At 41.1% G+C, this 12,183-nt stretch overlaps 1 protein-coding gene across 2 annotated transcripts; it reads left to right on the plus strand.

Annotated features, from left to right (window-relative positions):
• Positions 1–722: 722 nt before the first annotated feature.
• mogat2 (monoacylglycerol O-acyltransferase 2) lies at positions 723–9,095 on the plus strand. 2 transcript variants are annotated; one of them, XM_056411863.1, is made up of 7 exons: positions 723–969; positions 2,301–2,442; positions 3,707–3,885; positions 7,242–7,446; positions 7,626–7,800; positions 8,098–8,297; positions 8,569–9,095. In XM_056411863.1, the coding sequence occupies exons 1-7, from the start codon at positions 802–804 to the stop codon at positions 8,721–8,723; spliced, it is 1,224 nt and encodes a 407-aa protein (XP_056267838.1). In that variant the 5' UTR covers positions 723–801; the 3' UTR covers positions 8,724–9,095. The 2 variants fall into 2 exon arrangements, with proteins under 2 accessions (XP_056267838.1, XP_056267839.1); XM_056411864.1 differs by having other exon boundaries at positions 723–2,442.
• The last annotated feature ends 3,088 nt before the right edge of the window (positions 9,096–12,183 follow it).

The following is a 12,183-nucleotide window of genomic DNA, read 5'->3' on the forward strand; positions in this document are numbered from 1 at the left end:
AATAAAATATAGCTTGCCAAAGCCATGAAAAAGGTTTGCATTGTTAAATATGAGCCACTGATTCATGCAGGCAGACTGTGCCAACAAATAGAACACATGAATAATGCCAACTCATTTAAAACCCCGGGGGCCTGTTTTACATTGGACTACAATTTCTAATTGCACATGATCTGAGCCGAAGATTTTATAATGACGAATGACAGCTCATTTTCAGAAGCAATCGCTCTTGCAAGCTTTAAAGTGCGATGTTTTCTTTTGTTTAAAGGACCGGTGTCTAGGATTTGGTGGCATCTAGCGGCAGGACTGCAGCTGAATTACAACCCCCCCCCCCCTCCTCCTCCTCCTCCCCCACCCCCGTCTGGTGGCATTCAGGAACTTTGCACTGTAATCAAGCTTGCAAATACACAAGCTGCCACTATTATTATTCCACCAGATAATATCCATTGAGATTCTATCTATTTGTTTCCATGGTGATGGTCACGCAGGCAGCAAAGTTAAACCTTGGGTGCAACATCAATTTATTCACAACAATAATAAGAAAACTAAAGTCCACTCATCAACAGAAGAGGATGAAGGGAAGGAAACAAAACAAAAAAAGATTCTAAATTGAAGGTGATTTTACACTGAAGAAAACATAGTGTGACAATTTCATTCCATTTCTGCCGATAGCTCTCCCAAAATGTCACAGGCACGGTCCTTTAACTGTATTTACTTTAGTCGTGCATGGGTAAAATATTAACTGACGGACTGTCTGCGTATTGAAGGTTACAAGCTTCGTTTATTGACAGATTGCGCAACTAAATGCGATTTGTAATCCTTATAGGCCTCGCAGGAAAAACTAAATATTTTTTGTATATACTGAGCACGGAGGATGAGTTGAGGAGTCTCTCTGTAGTCCGGAGGTATGGTAGCGGATACTTCTGTATCGCGTGCAAGGCGGCAGCAGGGGGTGAACAGGCTCTCGCTGAGGTGGGTTTTATCTTTTAATAGATCCTCCGGGTTCTACGCAGCCACCTCCCCTCACCGATATCACTGATGCTCTGTTAATGATATACACTACCGTTCAAAAGTTTGGGGTCAGTTAGAAATGTCTTTATTTTTCAAAGAAAAGCACTGTTTTTTCAATAAAGATAACATTAATCAAAAATACACACTATACATTGTTAATGTGGTAAATGACTATTCTAGGTGGAAACGTCTGGTTTCTAATGAAATATCTCCATAGGTGTATAGAGGCCCATTTCCATCAACTATCACTCCAGTGTTCTAATGGTACATTGTGTTTGCTAATCACCTTAGAAGACTAATATCTGATTAGAAAACCCTTGTGCAATTATGTTAGCACAGCTGAAAACAGTTATGCTGGTGATATAAACTATGCAACTGGCCTTCCTTTGAGCTTGAAGTTTGAAGAACAAAATTAATACTTCAAATATTAATCATTATTTCTAACCTTGTCAATGTCTTGACTATATTTTCTATTCAATTTTCAATTCATTTGATAAATAAAAGTGAGTTTTCATGGAAGACACAAAATTGTCTGGATGACCCCAAACTTTTGAACGGTAGTGTATCTCTGGGCGGTTTTAATGACATGCTGAAGAGATTATATGTTAAATGAGGTAATAAAAGAATCATATCATCCATTCCAAGGGCCAAACTAAATGTAGCGGCAGTTAAACATATTGGCCCAGTAAAATGTCAATCTGAAGGAAGCTAACTATAGGGAACCGATTAGGAGATGAACAGAAAGCGCTGTTTGTGCTGATTGGTGATGACAGCCATGGGTGGATCCCTCCACTATTCCCTGTCACCTTGTTTCCCCCTTCTTCAACAACTTTGATCACCTTTTAACCCCCAGTGTGTTTTGCACAACCCTGATGGGCCTGCTTGACAAACCTACATGCCTTCATTACTATCTGCACACTGAGGTGCAGTTACATGATTGCTCAAGCAGATGGGGCTGCCTTGACAGCACTACATTGACCAATACATCACACAGTTACATACTATCCACCGACTGACTTCCACACAGTGCATGGGGGTTGAACAAATGAGCGAGAGCAACAAAAATGGCCAATTCCCAATTCCTTCCCTGAATTATTGCTTAAGATTTATGTTGGAATGCTGTCCTGTGTTTGAGCACTCGTCTTCCTCATGCGGGCAAAAGTCAGAAATAGATAGCGATTGACAAATCATAGCCCATTTAGGGTTTCTGAGATAAGGCTGTAAATAGGAGGTGGTGGTGTAGAGGCGAGAAGGAAAGACTTTGGACCCACTTTATCCTTCTTCTTCTTCAGCCACCGGCTGTAGCGCCTCGGTTTGCCTCTTTTCTTCTCGTGGAAGACATGACGATTGCTTTCGCCCCCGTGGAGGTGCCCGTGCACCGGAGACTGCAGACGGCGGCGGTGCTGCAGTGGATCTACTCCTTCCTCTGCCTGGGTGAGTGTCCATGTTTGCATGGAGGTCCGCTGGAAACATCTGGAAGCCAACGGGGCGGTGCTGTTCATGAAGTGCACATCAGTGCAGGTAGTCTTTGTGTCCTTGCGATCGCGGTTGGAACATGTCGGCCCGGCCACTCTTGGGTAAAGTGTAAGTGAATGTGAGCGATAGAGGACTGCTTAAAGAGTGACATAGCTGGAAGAGGGAGTGAAGTAGGACATGGCCTGAGCCTGCACACGAAAGAGTGCCCTGTCAACTGGCCTCAGGTCACATCGTGGGTTATTCAGAACACTTACTATTTCACATGTTATACACATGAATTTGTCCACCTAGTGTATTTGTTTAACCCTGGAATACCAGGTATTATATTCTACATTGTTTGCCTGACATACCTCCACAGTCCTGTCACATTCCAAAATGGAAGTTATTTCTTCTAATACAAGACAAAGAGATCCAGCACGAGGTGTTCAGGTGACTCCAAGTGAGTCCTTTGTAGTCAGCTTGTTGATAAACGTGACAATAAATATACTTAAGATCAAATCTCACACCAACTCGTTTTCTTTTATGATGATGATGAATCATCATCATCATCATCATCATCATCGCCTTAGGCAGCAATGATAATGACTTATAAACAATATAAACAGATAACTATGCCACACAAGATGAAAACTCATAACATGACTCCATGATAACATTTCTAATACAGTCATATCAAAAATGTCATCTAAAAAAAACCTACCAATCCACCAAAGATCAATCTGAAAGTTAAAATATACAAATCAAGATGTTCGATCTAATTACATAAAGACAGAGAGGGGACTCAGACCGCTTTGGTTCCACTAAAACAGAACAAATTGTACTTTTTCACCACACATACTTGCCGACAGTCTGACGTGACCATCACCTGATGCGTGTGATCATTTGAAGGAATGAACGTGGTGTTGTGTGATGACTGAGAAACCAGAGCTAAGGATGAAAACCGCAACAACCCTGTTATATAAAAGATTACATGTTACTGACATCACAACATCAGCACGGCCCTGCTAGCAGTAACCACCGGACACATCTTGTGACGTCATCCCGTGACAGCAGACGTCAGCCATTCATAAAACGACTAATCCCTGCTCAACACATGATCTAGTAACACTCCGTACAGTGTGTTTTTGCCTTTGGCGTGCCGGATCAGGGTGCACATGTAATCCACTTGTTCCCTTGTGTGTTCAGTGCTGCTGCTCATGACCCTGCTGTCCTCTCTCCTCAGCACCCACCTGCATCTTCCTGTTCCTGTACCTGCTGTTCACCCGCTTCTGGCTGGTCAGTGTGCTGTATTCCGTCTGGTGGTTCTTCGACTACGACACCCCTGCACGTGGAGGCCGCAGGGTGTCCATGATTTGCGACCTCAAAATGTGGGAATACATGCGGGATTACTTCCCCATCAAGGTGAGAGTCTGACGCTGCAGGTCAGACAACAAATCTGTGCATAAACATTAGTGTCAGAGGACATCAGGACATCTGCTCTGACAGTTGAGTTGATCTTATCTTTGATCTTCATGCATGCCAACAGCAGCCCGTATCTCTGTTTCCGTTAGCAAATTAACCGATGCCTGGGTCCACTGTGTTCCCTACAGTCATGTACTACTGTGTACAACACCCTCCTTGAATCCTCAAGAGCAGACCTTTATTGTTGTCTTTATGTATTTGACTTATGTTCCAATTTCTCGGTCAATACTAGACTCAGTTTTGAGTACTAAAAAACTTCAGCAAAATTACATTATCAAACAATTAAACTGCAGTCTCAATAGCTTTTCGAGGGCAACATATTTTATCACGGATTGTGAAACACAACACAATTACTCAGAAATATTCTGGCAACAAAACCACTTGGTTAGGTGGATTTACCTTTTGATTGTATATGTTATTTAAGCTACAAATCACGTCAATGTTGACTTTTCGTTTCACGTGGGACACCTCGGTGAAAGTCCTTTTTGTTTGATTCAACCATCCACCACAAACTCCTCTCGACACTGAGTTCTGCGGACTACACAATTATTTGTGATACCAAAAACAAATATTATCCCAGAGTAAATACCTCTTAAGTAATTGAGCCACAGGCGGATGAGACATTTCTAGCAGCTTCATGTTTACCAGACAGATATGAGAGTGTTACATCGATTCATCTTAATATTTGGCAAGTGTCAGTGTATATTTTCCAAAACAGACATCCTTCTAATCTTGTAGCAGATACATTTCGAGTGATTTTGCACAGACCTTGCAGCAAACCGATTCAATTCAATTCAATTCAGTTCTTCATCTGGAAAAAAAAGAGCAGTAAAACCTAAACATAATAATAATAATAAAAATAATAATAATAATGATACAAATAATAATAATAATAATAACAGAGGCACACACATGTTATTATTATCAATAAGGAAGTTGCAGCACCATAAACACAGCACCATACAAGAAGTCAGGATAATATCGGCACAGAAGTGATAATACTACAATAACAAGAACAATACATTGTTCATTGTATCATACTAATACCGTCTTTTAGCATTAAAAAAAATCTATATAAAAAAGTTGATATACGGACATATGGAAGAAAAATAGTAGGGACAGCTGACAAAACAATGCAACACTGCAAACTGCAAAAGAGTCGACACCTTTCTGACAGAATCTTCATTTGACACATTACAAAATACGGCTTTTATTGTTGTTTTGAACTCCTTCATGATATTCTGTCCACCCCTGAACACCTGCATGTCGAAGTCACACTGGTCGACAGAATACATGTTGAGCAGAGACAGTGTGACATGCACATTGAATAGTTCCGTTTACAAGCGTTATAACGCCGTAAACAGAGTTGTTGACAGGCCAGTTGAGTTATTGGGGTTGATTATCGTAGCAGTCTCTCGTCAGAGAGCACGTGCGTGTCCGCATACATCAGACAAGGACGACCGTGTCTATCTTTCGGTTTCTTGGAAATATATTTTACATTCTCTCCCGGTAAAGATAACTGTGGAGTTATTTCCAACAACCGAGGACTCATGAACGTCTCCGGTTCTCATATCAGTTCAAAGTGAATCATCATCTGACTGTAAGCCTCGTTAGCGCCGACACAAGGACTCAATGTGCGCCTGAAAAGAAGCAGTGTATATACTTATGATGCGTTATTATCTGTTTAGAACGGCATCATTTCCTTATAAGCGCTTGTAAATATTCATAATGTTTTATAACAATATACACATTGTATAGTGACTTATATGTGTCACGTATATAATACTTCATAATGACCGGCTGATATTTCCTTAGCAGGATCAGAGTGTTTTATAATTCCCATATTTGTACATAATATTATTTTGTAATGCAATGGGATTAGAAAGTGGTTAGTGTTGATCATTTTATAATTTATTGTTTAACATTACAAACAGATTATATTCTATCACATGTACAGGAAAGTGTCTGCCAGCAATTATGAATTATTATACTTGACCTTCAGTGAACATAACTGCTTTATAATGTATAATAATCATTGTTGTAAAGCCTTATGAATGCTTATGAGTGCTCCTGACTATTTTTCCCCCCTGAAGGGTTATTTGGGAGTTTTTCCTGATCCGATGTGAGGTTTTGGGGCAGGGATGTCTATGTGTACAGATTGTAAAGCACTCCGAGACTAATTTGTAATTTGTGAAATTGGGCTATACAAATAAACTGAATTGAATTGAATTGAATAATAATATGATGCAATAAGCAGATTGTAACACATTTATGAGTATGCTTTCAGTACATTATAGTCATTAGAGAAGGTGCTCCCTTCTTTGAAGCTGCCTCCCTGTACCTGAGGAGAGAGAGTGTGGCCCCCAGATAAGGGCTGTGCATTTGGCCATAAGAACATCGGGGCCTTGAGATATTAATCTCACAAACAGTGAGGGGAGCAGATTTGTTGTTCACACAAGTGAGCACAACACGGCAGCGCACAACGAGCAACTTTTGAATCTTGGCAGTGACCTTTGGTGCCTCTCACTATCTCCTTCCTGTACGCTCAGGATCGGTGGAGACACGCACACAACGCTCCGAGGCATATCTTATCTACAGTCCTTTACAGCTGATTATCAAGAAACCATCATTTCTGGCTCTACATATACTAACTTTCTCTACATATTACTCAATTTCCAAGGATTGTTTAAGGCTTGTCCACCACTAGAATGGCCTTACCAGTCCAACATAACAAAATCCTCTGTGTACATATTTATTCATCTCTTTGCTGTTCCTGCCCAGGGACAAACAAATTGCATCTGGTACTGTTCCAGGTAACACCTGCAGTTACTTTTTACTTTTAGATACATTAGAAGAGCTGGCTCAGATTTATAGAGGGATCTAATATAATAATATGAATAAGTATGTTCTCTTTAGTCTAGAATCAGAAGTTGTATAAAGCCTTTTGCAGTTCCTGAGGGAACTGTGTGAAGTCTGATGCATGTCCTCAATTGTCCTCAATATAGCCGGCAGACTACAAGTTTGAAAATGAAAATAAATATATATAGAAAGTGTGGAGTTAGACAGAAGTGAGGTACTAGACTTCTGTAGCTCTGTGTAGTGTGAAGTGTGTCTTACAGTATTCTGGTTCTGAATATTCTTGATAGAGCAGGAGGGATGTGAGTGGGTTCAGAAGGCTGCCACTGGCCAAACTGGGCCAACATAACTGTCAGCTGGTTTAGGATGAAGCAGATGATCACAACTTATAAAAAACGGTTACGATCCATATTCAGACACATTTCCTTTTCTTGGCCCAGTTGGTGAAGACGGCTGACCTGGATCCCAGGCACAACTACGTCCTGGGCTTCCATCCCCATGGCGTGCTGGTGACAGGGGCCTTTACCAACTTCTGCACCCACGCCACAGGCTTCAAGCAGCTGTTTCCCGGCCTCACCAGCTACCTGCTCATGTTGCCCCTTTGGTTCAGAACCCCGTTCTTCAGAGACTACATCATGAGTGCAGGTGCGGCCCTTTCAATCAATTGACCATCCGTCTACCTCCTAAATTCAACTGAGTCTACGGATAGATAGTGAAGATGTTATTCTCAATTCTGCGAGAACAAAATGTACTATATGTTATAGCATACAAGTTACTATTTCATTCATTTTGACTCCTTCTTATTTTCTGTTATAACACTGCAGGTCTGATTCCCTCGGACAAAAAGAGCGCCAGCTATCCGCTCAGCAAAAGAGGGGGCGGTAACGTTGTGGTGATAGCAGTGGGTGGGGCCCCAGAGGCCCTGGATGCCCACCCCGGGACCTATACTGTTCTATTGGCTAAAAGGAAAGGCTTCATCAAATTGGCGATGGAGAACGGGTGAGAACAGAGCGCCCTCGGGGGAATGAGGAAGGTTTTCTGCTAAATACAGTTATTCTCCAAAGTCTTATCGCTTGTGAGAAAAGGAGTGTGTCCATTCATTTTACGTAACTTGCAGCTTGAGCGTGGCATCTTGAAACAGAGGCTTATTCAAGCAACTCGTGTGGAATCTCCTGGAAAAGCACACTGTCTGTTATGGGTTTGGAATGAGGAACAACAGTGAAACATTTCAAACACGGGACGATGTTAGTGAATCAATAAAACAACCGTTTCATTCAAATCTTGTTTTTTTTGCAGTGCTCATCTGGTGCCAGTCTTCTCCTTTGGAGAAAATGAATTGTTTGATCAAGTGGGAAACCAAAAGGGGACCTGGCTTCGGTGGTTACAGGAGCGGATGCAAGGAATCATGGGTATCTCCCTGCCTCTCTTCCACGCACGTGGCATTTTCCAGTACTCCTTTGGTCTCTTGCCCTACAGAAAACCCATTAATACAGTAGGTGAGTGTATCGATCAGCCACCTGCCGTATATCAAATAAAAGATGCATTGCATTAGACTTTGTCTGGCAGGGGACAACCTCAGCTGTATTTGGACTTGTCTATTTCCCAACCTGCAGTTGATTTTGGCAAAAGCATCTAATATCACCAAGTTGGCTAATAATTTTTTGAGGCAACACGAGTGATACCAGTCTGATCGAACTCAAACTGTAAAGTTCCCTGACTCTGTGTTTATGTAAGTGTGTTTTATTTCACCTTGTGTCCTCCCTGCAGTTGGGCGACCGATACGGGTGGAGAGGAATGAGAAGCCATCGGGTGAGGAACTCGATGCCCTCCACCAGCTGTACATGGACGAGCTCAGCAATCTGTTTGAGGAGCACAAAGGCAACTACGGAGTGGACAAGGACACACAACTAAACTTTGTCTAAAATGGTTAATTTCAGAGTAATTAACTTTTGATACGATGCTGTATCAGTTAAGGGAGCATCGACGACCATATGAGAGAAAAGCAACCACAATCCACACGCTTATGTATCCATAACTTAGACATTGCTGTTCATTCAGACTGCTGTTGGTGGCCACGGCGCTGTGGGAAAGGGTTCAGGTTTTCATCTCCTTCTCCCAGTGGTGGCATCGGTCTGGTCTTTGAGCCTTTGTGCAAGACCTGGCGCTCTCTCAAACAGAATCAGAGGTTGCATTTGGATTGCAACATCATATGGGAGGCACTGTCATAAAACACCAATGATTTCAGGTTTTGGTCTCTGCTACCAACAGGGGAAATTAAAACATTTTATACAGTACTCAAATAAATGGTCTCTCTTTTGTTTCTACAATATGCCCTTGAAAGATTTAAGGAATAGTTCCACATGTCAGTGTTGGGAAGTATGTAATTACATTTACTCAGTAGCTATCCTGTGCTATAAAGTACAATTTGACTTTCTTGTACTTTACTTGTATTTCCAGTTTCTGCTATAGTTTATAGTTTCAGGTTGTGAACCCTTAACATAAAAGCAGTTCCTTGTCACATCTCTCATGATCATGAGCGGTTCCCTTTAACCCTTGTGTCGACTTCGGGTCATTTTGACCCGATTCAATATTTAACCCTCCTGTCGCCTTCGGGTCAATTTGATCCGATTAAATGTTTAATGTCGGTGTTCTTTCGGGAGTCAACAAACAAACATAAAGTACCTCACACTTAAACTTGGAAAACAATATGAATTCTAATAACTTTCTGGAGATTTTAATAGCTGGGGTCATATTGACCTCAAGGGTAAAATATGTTAGTAAATATAAAGGTAACAGGAGGGTGAAACATTGAATCGGGTCAAATTGACCCGAAGGCAACACAAGGGTTAACAGAACTTTCCCCTCTCAACGTCTCTCCTGGTTTTATTTCCATAACAGTTTGAGGCCAAAAGTGTTCCAATAATCCAGAATTCCCCAAAACACCACATACAGATTAGAGAGAAGCTACAAAGCTAAATGAATACAAATATATGGTTCAGAACTTTTTTTTCTTAGTTCCTTTTCCCATTATTCATTTCACCCATTTATGATGTTTCTTTGGAGGGGGTGTGACCCCTAGGTTTTGAACCAACAAACTAGTTACAACTAGTTGCTAGAGTAAAATGCTGCTTCATAAAGTTGCTCAATCATATCTTTAGTTGACAAATGAACCTAGCAGCAGGAGGCTGTTAGCGTAGCTTTGTGAACGTTAGAGCTACTGGTAAGAAGATTACTGTTCGGACAGAACCAGGCTAGCTATTTCCCAGCTTTTAAGGTAAGCGAAGCTAACCATAGTCTGTTAGCCTCTGGCAATCATATCTAAACTACAGATAAGCAGGGCTCTCAAGTGTCACGCATTGAGCGTGAGACTCACGCATTTCGGTCTTAACTCACGCACTCCCGCCACACATCGTATTTCTCACGCTGAAAAAAACTCGGCTACTTAATGTTTGAATGCAGGGTTGCTCAATACGCCGATCGTGATCGATTGGTCGATCGCTGCTCTGTTCAAACGTAACAAAATCTGCCTACCAGCACCTCTAAAGCTACACTCTTCCCAGTCTTTGTGCTAAGCTAAGCTTACTGGATTTATGCTTGACATGAAATAAAGTAGGGTCATGAAATCTGCTCAATCAGACCAATAGCCTACATGTATCATGATTTATTCTTTCATTATTTCTAAATTCCACATTAAAAGATGGGTGCCTGCTTTTGGACCATGTTCCCAAATTATAAGATCGTCTATGAACTTTGGCACACACCTTTTACATGAGATAGCAGCATTCTGATATTTCCAAATGAAATGACCTTTCAACACACAATTTGGACGAGTTGTGTGTGTGTGTGTGTGTGTGTGTGTGTTGGGCTGATTAAAATGCTGACTAAAAAAAAAGCCTTGCAGCAGTAGCCTACTGTGATACACGGACAGAAAGAATTGGGGATTTAAAAAGAAAAAAAAGCAGTCACTAGTGACGTGTGTGTCAGGACTAGAACACAATGGCCAACCTGTAAGTCATATCGGAACGTCTCACATCCCACAGAGCTGCAATCTTAACATTTATATTCATCAATGCACCAGGGTTTTGCGTTTTAGAGACATTGGTCATTGATGGTGGCAGCAACATTGGGATTTGGGTCATCTGTCACATTGGGTCTGCTGTTTGGACAAAAGTGCTCCGCAGTCAGTAATTGTCTGGTCTCAGATTCCTCTCGGATAGAGGGTGACTGGTTTGTCGGGGGAACAACAATATTGACTTATTTTTCAAGACAGTGGTCAAGGTACAAAAGAATCAAGGCACTGTGTTCACAGAGACCTTTGGGCTCATATCTTATCTTGGCTTTTTCAGAAAGGAAAAACAAAACACAGATGGAGTTACGCTACCGCTAAGTCATTATAACATATACATAAACTGTACATACAGCAGTGGCCTGATATTATTTACTTTTGTATGAAAGGTTAAACAAATTATACATTGCACTTGGACAAACAAAAAGACAACGTATTGAGTTCTTAAGTAAAACAACAACCAAAAGCAAACTGCCATGGCAATAAACATCATATCAATAGATAATTTTGTATCTTCAGATACAGTATGCTTTACACCTATGTAACACTACAAAAATAACTGTAAACAGGTTGGATTAATTGGGGTGTTGCACTAAACTTAAACTAGACTTGAACTCATCGCAACAAAATGGGACATGGGCCAAAATAACTGTTTGAACCCAAGATAAAAGGAAAAAGGCAGAAGGGATATCAGAGGTGGGTTGCTGAGACTGTGATGTAAATGTGCATGATTTGATCAACTATGGCCTAAAAGTAGACAGTGACATTTCTCAACAGCAGCCCGGGCGGTGTCAAGGACTGTGTGGCCAATTTTAGCCAAAAGCCCGCAAGATATGTGCTATCAGTTCAACTTTTTGGGGATGAACTTCATTCGATACAAAGTGCAAAGATAAATTAGATTTTCCAGTAGAGTATTGAATTTGATAAAGTGATAGGGGGCGAGGACACGGAATGGGGAATGTGCTGGGACTTTATTCAAGACTTGAGGAAAATTGGTTTTGATGATGATGATCATAACCAGTGGAAGAAAGGGACTAATTTTAAGCGCTCCAGTCTGAAGGTGCGTCACTACATTTCAGAGAGAAATGGTCAACTATATATTTATAGATATACTGTAGTTGGGTACTTTTTATGTGGTCAGATCGGTCTCAATAATTGCAAATGCACATAGAGAGACTCACAGATGCAAACATACAGATTCACAAATGCGCACAGAACAATTCACAAATATATTCGATTTATAAATCGAATATATTTGTAAATCCTTCTGTGTGCATTTGTATACAAATGCACGCAGAGCGATTCACAAATACATT

The sequence above is a fragment of the Pseudoliparis swirei genome, chromosome 3, assembly GCF_029220125.1.
Source record: "Pseudoliparis swirei isolate HS2019 ecotype Mariana Trench chromosome 3, NWPU_hadal_v1, whole genome shotgun sequence".
In the NCBI taxonomy this organism is placed as follows: domain Eukaryota; kingdom Metazoa; phylum Chordata; class Actinopteri; order Perciformes; family Liparidae; genus Pseudoliparis; species Pseudoliparis swirei.